This window comes from Pomacea canaliculata, linkage group LG11, assembly GCF_003073045.1.
Source record: "Pomacea canaliculata isolate SZHN2017 linkage group LG11, ASM307304v1, whole genome shotgun sequence".
NCBI lineage: Eukaryota > Metazoa > Mollusca > Gastropoda > Architaenioglossa > Ampullariidae > Pomacea > Pomacea canaliculata.
Genome location: NC_037600.1, coordinates 6,809,205 through 6,818,879, shown reverse-complemented (window position 1 = coordinate 6,818,879; position 9,675 = coordinate 6,809,205). Strand labels below are relative to the sequence as shown.

The 9,675-nt window shown below is 36.7% G+C and overlaps 1 protein-coding gene across 1 annotated transcript; it reads right to left on the bottom strand.

The window, feature by feature from the left end:
• Positions 1 to 4,345: 4,345 nt before the first annotated feature.
• Positions 4,346 to 7,788, bottom strand: LOC112575691. The gene is made up of 6 exons (XM_025257671.1): positions 7,649 to 7,788; positions 7,331 to 7,470; positions 6,871 to 7,002; positions 6,427 to 6,642; positions 5,503 to 5,628; positions 4,346 to 4,641 (listed from the first exon to the last, which is right to left on the bottom strand). The coding sequence occupies exons 2-6, from the start codon at positions 7,452 to 7,454 to the stop codon at positions 4,346 to 4,348; spliced, it is 894 nt and encodes a 297-aa protein (XP_025113456.1). The 5' UTR covers positions 7,455 to 7,470; positions 7,649 to 7,788.
• Between the last annotated feature and the right edge of the window lie 1,887 nt (positions 7,789 to 9,675).

Here is a 9,675-nt window from a genome sequence, read left to right as displayed (position 1 = left end):
ATTTGAAGAAAATGATTGTGAAATGAAAGCGATAGGTTTCATTGGTTTCAAACATGTAGAACATGTTTATTACTTAGAAGAAAAATTTAAAATTTAAAAAACTGGTTAATAGAGTGGTTGATGAACTTTTGCAATGTGCGGACATTAAGATTTCTGTGATCTGCTCTTGTCTCCACTAATGCGCTTTACCTGCTCCAATCAGTCCCCGCAAATACGAATGTAAGGCTGTATGACAGGCTAATTGCCTTGATCAGATATTCTTTAATTCTGTATGTGTTTTTATTTATATGAAGAGATAGTACGAAATATAAAATTTCTTCTATGTCTTGATACATTTCTTTGCTAGACTCTTTCAAAAACGTAATGACAATATGTGTAACCTCTTCTTTATGCAACTTGAACAATGAAACACATTTTTTTTATCAAGGGAAATACTCCGAAATGTCAAGTTCAGATTTCATTAAATTTACTTTATTGAAAAATCTAAGCAGAAAATAAACTAAATAGATATAAATAATTTAAATTACGTTTTATAATAGTCATGTTCAGGAAAAGTTAAAATTTTTATAAGACAAATTGTCACAATATGTATCATAAAAGGACAGCCAGCCTCATTGTATAAGTACATATGTCTTATTCTTCCCTATAACATATCACTTTATAATTTATTTACATTTATAATTTAAGTAATAATGTTTACCTTCTTTTGTAACAATTTTAGCTTTTCTTCAAAAGCTCGTTTCTTTGAACACCTTCTGCACACAGAAGAAATTCTGTAAGAAAACTAAAAACAAGTAGACAATACAAGATGAAGATAAACAGATCAGATAAAGGTTAAGAAGTGTGTTTAATGGGACTGACCTGTTAAGGGTTATGGAACCTTTATCTGCATAAAGAAGTTTGGGTACGAACAAAAACGGAAAATTTCGTTACTTTTTCACCCAGCTTCTTCTTTTTCTCTGACACATAAACGCCAGTGAGACAGGGACACAAGCTTGCTACCAACTGATCGGTTATCATGGTCGTCTGCGGTATAAAAGGATGCGGAAGGAAGCCCTGCAGTCAACGAAATGTTCCTCTAGATGTATCTTTTCATAGGATACCCAAAATTATTTTGAACCAAGGTGACGAAACAAGAAAACTTACAGAAGAACGACGTCGTCTGTGGAAGACAGCCGTTTACCGAAAGGATATAACAAAGGAAGATAAGTGGAACAAAATATTTATTTGTTCGAAACACTTTGTTGGCGGTAAGAAACAAGACGTTTTCTGCATGTAGTACATAGTGCGAACATTTTCTTCAGTGTAGGTTGGTGACACGTGTCTTGAGTGAACATCAAAAAAAGACTTGCATTATGCATGGCCATGACTAATAAACTATAAACTATAGAAATTTTTAAAATTTATTTTGTTTCCTTGCTGATTTTTTTGTAGTCCATGTCACAAAGATGTAATTCATGGGTTGTTTTATTCCTGTGTATGGGAAAGCCAGCATATGTGAATTTCGGGAACAGCCCTTCCTGGCCCCCAAATCAAGATCCACAGGGTACCTGTGGAGTCCTGACTCAGTCACGATAAAACAATGATGCTCCCCTTGCATTTTGCTGAGGTATTCTTGCTTGGCCTTGTCTTCATGCCCAATCGCCCATTTTAGAGGTGTAGGCACTTGCATACTCGAATGACATTTAGCAGGTGCTATAAAATCTGTTAAAGAGTGAGGCACTTGGTGCAGTTCTGCTGGTCTAACATGCAGATTTAAAGTTCGATGCAGTTATTCAACCAGTTATTCTGGTCCACAGTGCAGACTATCTTTGAAGCCTGGTTGATGTCTGTACAAATTCTGCCTGGTCATGTATGAAGAGTAGGCAGAAGTTATCTGCCACCCTCCTGATATTTCCATAGTCCTTGTCTGGAAAGCTGTTGACAAGTCCGGTGGAAGCCCAACCATTATGGCTTTTGGCATAAAATTAGTAGCATAATCCTTAACAACAGATAAAACAATTGCATTCGGATGAGTGGAATTCAAATCTTTGAAGAAATCTTCCACTTCTTTTTTTGTTGGTGATGGAATTATTTTTATTCTTGTCAACCTGCTGTTGATCATCCTTCATGGCTCTCCTACGCTTCTTAGCAGCAGACTCCAAATTCATGTCCTTCAACTTAGAGAACTGGACCTCATCGGGACCAGCTGTTGGAAACAGCCAACAGACTGGTAAGTCAGTGGGGGTAGCCTCCTTCCGTACCCGGGCACATGACTCAAGGGAGAAAAGAACTACAGCAATATGGCTGCAAGCTTCTGACAAACCTGCCATACAAGTGTAGTGTGCACTTTCAACGGATCCATCCTGGTTTATTACTACCCAGAGTTCCTATTGCTTTTCTGCCACTCGCATGGAGTGTGCCACCTGTATAAAGAAATAAAGAATTTTAAAATCAAATCCTAAAGGTTCAGGACAATCGTTACTGTACACATATTTTCCTTACAACTTGAAAATTCACAATAGACAGTCACATTACTTTGGCTTTTAAGACTTGTGATGTCCCAATCAGCTTATGAAGCATCTCCTTGATCCAGGCATCCTGGAAGAGTTTGTAACTATCCAGAGTCTTGTAATGCTTCATCTGCTCTTTGGTGTAGGCATTGAAAATCTGGTGAATAAGCAAAATAACCAAAAGACAGTTTAATGCTTAGTGAACTAATGCAGAAAAATTGTGTTTTATGTAATTAAAGTGCATCGACTTGCAAACAAATGGTATATTATTTTACTTGTTTGCTAGAAGAATATTGCCGCAGCAAAAAAATATTAATCACATTTTACTTGCTCAACAAGCTTCACCTGCAGGGCAAGACAGCTGTACACGTCAGTGTAGGTCACATCTAGCCATTGCCATTCTGTCTCTTTCCATATTCCTTTTCTTGGATGTACGTTCGCCAGTCCCTTTCGTTTCTGACTCATATCTCAGTCTCACGACGGGTGGGCAGGGAAAACTTTGTAGTCAATTTCTTGTTTTAGTATATTCAGACCCATGGGCCACAAACCGATAAAGAGTCGCTTAAGAAACGCCAAGCGCTAGAGATGCAAGATGGCGGACAGCGCCTCGTTGCTAACGTGTGTGTCACGTGAGGAAAAACGACCTATTGGAACCGTGGCCCAATTATTTGCATACAGTGATTTTTTGTGTTTGTTTTGTAGTCAAATATGTTAAATTAATGTAAAATATAAACAGCTTTACTTTACTTACAAATTCACAGCACTTAATCTAAAATTGCACTGAGACCGTAAATGAGTACAGTATGTTTTGACTTCTACCTGCTATAAAAGAAACATCACACGACTCAGAGTCAGCAGGCTCAGAGCCTTGCAGGTGACAAGCATACGTCACATTTTGCCGACGTGACGTTCGAGGCAGTTTGATGACGACACGATCCGTGACGTTGTGCCGAGTGTATCCAGGCTCGTTTGGTGCAGTCCAGGTCTGTAGTCATCCAGCACGTGCAGCTTAACAACAGTGATGCCTGCGATGTATAAAACGCCATGTTTTTAATATGTGTGTTTTGAGAGAGTGTTTAGAAGAGAGAGAGAAGAGAGAGAGAGAGAGAAGAGAGAGAGAGAGAGGAGAGAGAGAAAAAGAAATAAAGCTATGAGTTCACACTCAAAGAGAAAAAACTGATCTATAAACCATATTTCCACTTTTTTGTAGAATTAACCCGCAAAGAAAACCCTGCGTCTGACATTTACTGAAAAATTCAGTAACATAATGATGATCCAAATATAATAAATGGTACATTTTGAATATTTTTCCTGTTTCTTTACTCGACCCTTTCAAGACGGATTACCCTGAAGTCCTGCCTGGCTTTACTAATATCAAACACTGAAGATGCAATTTAGTTCTTGCCAAGGTCCAAGTCCCTTCTCATTTTGAAACTGAACAGACGAATTCCGCAGCTGTACACAAAATGGGAAAAGCTTATTAAAGACTACAAGTGAATATAACGAACTATTAGTATACAACCAAGATAATTTTTTTTCTGTCCTGAATCCCCTAAACGGGAGAAATTAAATGTTTTATGTTTAGAGTAGTACAGTCACCTCACTAGAGAGACCACACGCCATCAACTGGCAACAGTATAGAGAAGCAAAGCTTCGTGGTTTTACCATGTGCTCTGTAAAGACCAATTCTTCAGGTATATACAACTATAACAAGATAGAGCATAATTGTTGCTAGAACTGGCAATATCATGGAGAAACTTTGCTGAAACATGTTCAAAATAGGCCAGAGTAGCTAGCCTTTTCAACTTCGCGTCTATTCAATAAATAAATTTCCTTTCTGTATTAAGGGAGGCCTAACATTTAATGCTGATTAACCAAATTGGGTGGGTGCCGCCCCTACACCACCCTCGATGGCGAAGAAATACCTGTATTTCTGTCCTACCTTTCTGAAGTGTAAAAGAACAGTTGTCGTAGAGAAAAGGCTCAGACCCTGAGCTCTGACAGCTGTATGTTCCTTCGTGAGCCTTTGAAGCCTTAGTTATTGTGAGATTGAGGTATCTGGACACTCTTCTGTCAAAGTGAAAACCTTGAGAAGTGATGCAGTTCAGAATGTTTGCATCCCACGTGCAGTTCAACACAGCAGCTGAACCTAAAGATGCGACATAAGGTATTGTCGATTTAAATATTAAAAAACCTAATCAATAATCAAGCAAAAAGTTTCATAACAGGCCATATATTTTGTTATGCACAATGTCCCATAAGGTGAAATTAAGAAAAAAATCTCTGCATCTTGGGAATGATACGTGACCTAGTTTTAGCGATTTGATAGCATTGCGTTTGTGATGTAATTTATTAACATGTACAGAAAACAATTACGACTAACTAATCTTCCAGACTGTAAGAAAGGTTAAAAACTATTCCCTATGAAATTAACAAGAACAACGGTAAATGTAATAATAATAATAATAAAATAATAATTCAGCAGAAAAATATTGCAGAAAAAAGGAAAAATGCCAAAAAAAAAAAAAACTCAAAAAAACCCCACAACAACAACATATTAAAACATTTTTCCATTTTATACGTTTACAACAAGGTTGAACGGCGTTCTAGTTCTTTCCCTTTCTTCAAGAAAAAAAACCGCATCTCCAGTAGTCTTCCCAGCCGAAAATGTTAGAAAATTTGCCTAAATTGGGTATTGAAAAAAAGATAATTGAAGATAAAAAGTGTAGCAATTGTTTAAAAAACTTACTTCTTAGTAATTAAAGTATTGAAAAAATGTTAACGAATATAAATATGAGGATGCACCCCTTATCTGTTAAATGATTTTGACGATGTAACGATAGTATCGAGAGGTACCCTTTCATCGAAAACAAACCAAAAGTCTACTTTGTTATAAACTGCGACTATGAAGCACTTCACGAAAGATTTTTAAAATTTAAAATGAGAAGGCAGGCTAACAAAGGACATAAACTACACCACAACAAAGCTAAAATAATCATATCTGTAGGACCTTGGCTAGATTGATGATAGACAATAAAGTCTGTACGAGACTTGCTGAGGTCCTCAGGAAAGTAGCACGTGACTGCAGTTTGTTTTTTCGCTTTGACTGAAGAGATATCGCAGAGTGATCTTCCATCTAAAGCACAGAATGTAAACAATAAACGGAAATAAGATTAAACTTTGTCAAATTACTATTTTATATTGGCAGTAAGCAGTCAATAGTTTGAAAAGCATCATTACACTCATAGAAATAACAGTTCACCAGTCTCTGCTTTAAGATTTGTAGGTAAAATAAAAATTGATCAAATCCGGTACTATGATATTTTCACAAAATGACAATCAAAGATTTACATCCTCCTCCACCACTACCACCTCCTCCTCATCATCATCATCACGACATCATCACCACCACATTTATTTGCTCATAAATCAAACCGACTGTAAGATATTTGATAAGAGCTGTGAGGATAGAATAAAGGTTAGGAATTACGAACGAGGTTAAGGATGGGGAATAATGTTATGATTTAAGGCTCAAAAATGACTTGTGTAACATTGGGGCATAGTAAGGATGTACCCTAATTTTCATTTCATTGCAGTTTTACTGTGTTTTAAGGATTTGTGTTTAGATCATTTCGAGAAAAAAATCCCTTGCAAACTAGTTTGATATTCAACTAAATGTAAATATTACAGGAAAAGCACATTACCATGTCGTTGTGATATCTACGATAGCGAGTAAAAATGTCAGTCCTCGCCATGGATCTCTAATATTTCTTGACTCTAGCTTAAATTTTAGTCGACTATTTATACTTCCACTCTAACGCTTTCTAGCTTTCTGTTGTATTATTGTAAAATGTGTATCTATAAAGAAACACTGTCATAATATTTGCTGCTTTATTGCTTTGACCTGTAAAAGAAATTGAAGTGTAGGTCTCACCTAGCTTGATGTTGAGGTCACAGCTAAAGAAGGAGTCTGGTCCATAGCTCGTTAGTCGACACTCGTATATGCCGAGCTCAGATGCTGAAACTCGTGGAATCACCAGTGAGAGTTTGGTGGATATCCTTCTGTCGTACTTGTATCCTTGACCCGTGAAGCAGGATAAGTTCCCCAACCACCACCAGCAGTCAAGGACTACATCTTTGTACAAGTAGTCTGGTTAGAAAGAGAATTAATAATGTCAGGCATCATGAGTTAAAGTAATATTTACTGTAATATTTAACACCAAACTATATCATATCGTTTCCAACATGCATATGTGTATGCAACAAATTAGTTGATGTGTAATAGTATCCTCTACCCACAGATGCTAAGAAATACATTTAGGAAAATTAGAGTTAGTGAGAAAAAACAAAGACAAGCAAGGAAAAGTGTGAATGTAACCTTGACGACTGTCAATGTATCGATAGACAGTAAAATCTCTCTTTGTTTCACTGACATCTTCAGGGAAATAACACGTGAGGACTGTGCTTCTTCTTGGCTTCACTGGGGGAACATCGCAAATTATTTGGTTTCCTGTGTTGGTAAAATACATGATTCATTATTATTATTATGAGAAGTAGTATTAAGGTAATGGATGTAGTTATAACGACGATGAAAAAATATGTCTGCATTTCAATTATCGTGATATTCAAAAGCGCTTTATTCTTATTCATCGCTAGACTATCCTTTACTGTATTATTACATGAAAATACTTATTATAAAAAAATTATTGTAACTTGTTAGCAGACAAATCTTCGTATCATAAAATAAAGTTGAATGGTAAACAAAAGAGTAATGCAGTTTTAAAGAATATATATATATATTAGGATCTTACCAAACAAATGTGAAAAGAATTACTGACCTGCTGCTGACACGTTTGAATGTAATGACATGTACACACTCAAGAAAAGTGCAGACGCAAAAAGACGAAGTAAAAACGAACTGCCAACGGGATAAAAGCAACGTGATTTAAAGCTCCCGTCCATTATATTGCATGTCAGTCTGAAATAGTGAACAAAAGCAAAAACAAAAAATCACAATGGCATAGTAAATATCAAGATAATACAACCCATAGAGTCACATCAGCACAAAATTTCACATTACTCTAAAATGGTTACAGTTTTAAGAGAGGCTGTATAGGCTATTGCCTTATCCTAGTTGGAAAAGTCTGGTAACTGACCTTTGAGTTAACAGTTTCGACCCAAGATTGCACGCTGGTGGACTTGTTTTTATGAAAGGACTGTTCGTTTAGAGTTACTCAGCTGTGACACCGGTTGAAGAAATCGTGATTCATATTAAAACCAGTTTTCCAGAAACCAGCCACTGCATTGTACAGCCTGGCAATAAGACTACGGAAAAAGAAAATGGAAGTGGGTTGGGATGAAGGCAAGGGTCAAGGTGTCAGCTAGGATGTCTGTCGTCATGTCAAGGTAATTAGACACACACAAGAAGGCAGTCTCACACGAAACTGGATAAAACTTTGGATTTTCAGTTATAAACTGATTGTTTCCGATCTCTGACAGAATCCCACTGTAAGCCGTAAGGCCCAAAACGAAGAGGGAAGTTTCGAAGGCTTACATTTAAGGGTCTCAGTCTTCTGTACAGTTTCGGTTGTTGCTGTGTCGTCTTGTACCCACATACCATAAATGAGCATGTAACAAACTCAGTAAATCTGTTTGGACTAAGCTTTTTTATGGCCATTTTTACGAAGGAAACACACAAACACACGAACACAAGCTATTACTAGTGATTTTACTGTATAAGATTGAATAAAATGCACAATATTCAAATATAGTCAAATTTTACATTTTACAAGATAATACTGTAAACATCATGTTAGACATACATATAATAAACTGCTGAAACATTTCGTAGTGCACACACTAGTTTACTGAGTAATCTTAGATAATTATTCGTGAATACATCTCTATAGTAAAGTCTTACATCACATTGCGTATGATCACCGAGACCAACAGGTGTGGAGTACATTTTCTTCACATTGGGTACATGGTTGTCAATGCAACGGTCACTATCTTTTTAAAAATTAGCGACCTTTTCTCCATACATAATCTCTGTGCACACACAACGTGACCTGTCGTCAGGGTTTGTAGAACAACTTTGTCCCTCTGTCAGATTGCTTGGCAGCCATCACAATTATAACTAAATTTACTATTTTTAGGTACGTGGATTATTTTTTTTCATAGGTTTTGATTGGTGGTTCAAACGAAATTAGATTTCAAAGACACAATGGTGAGACGACTGTGAGGGCCTGGCCTCGTCCTGATGGTATGTCATCTACAGACCACTCACCATGCAAGGGACAGCTTTGATACTCTGATACTTATGTACTTTTATCGGAAATTTCTAAACCACCCAACCGTTGAATAACCACTCCATTTCTGGCAACAGTGTGTGTGCGACTAACTGGGTTAGGTTTACGAATTCGAAAAAGTGTTTTAGTTTTGACAAATAATACATTCAGCCATATTAACACGCTTCTTGACAGGAGAGAAGGGTTTATATACACATATGGATCCAGTAAGAGTTTAGATGATATTTCACAGGTTTAATGCGAGAGATACGCATGCACAGACGAAGTCGACTCGCAACCTTGACTAGTTTAGACGAGTACAAATAATAATGTTATTTTCATTAGACGAGAAAAAATTTTCTATACTACACTTAACACCTTTCACGGTTGAAACACAGACATATGTAAAATTGTTTACCTTACCGTTAGACTAGCATTTTGATATCCCGATAGGTTGCATTGTCATGACTGTCTTTACTCTTTCCTTCTTTATCTTTCTTTCTTTCTGTGTGTGGGCAAAGAGAGAGAGACGAGTATTTTATGAAAGCATACGCCGGCTTTTGCCAGAAATGATCTACAGAAATCGAAAGAGCTTTATATTCATGACAGCAGTTACACCTAATGGAACATCCTACTTTTAACCTTTAAATGTCCGCTTTTTAAAAACCTTTTTAACAAATAATTGGCACGAGAATGTTAAGAATATTAATTAGCAGTCGCAAGATTTCTGGGACGAATACCTGTCAGGAAGATCGGATTGTGTTCTTCATTTGCTTAATTAATATCATGTGACTTTCTAAACATTGACTTTGCCTTTTAACCATCGGGAAAAGACGCTTATCTCCCTTTCCTCTTCTGTATGTGCGTGTGTAGGCGTACAATGTGTGTGTGTGTGA

Coding starts and splice junctions, on each gene's coding strand:
- LOC112575691 (XM_025257671.1), bottom strand. CDS start 7,454: ATGGACGGGAGCTTTAAATCACGTTGCTTTTATCCCGTTGGCAGTTCG. Junction 5,629..6,426: donor TGACCTCAACATCAAGCTAG/GTGAGACCTACA, acceptor TCTGTGCTTTAG/ATGGAAGATCACTCTGCGAT. Junction 4,642..5,502: donor CTATCATCAATCTAGCCAAG/GTCCTACAGATA, acceptor TCGCATCTTTAG/GTTCAGCTGCTGTGTTGAAC.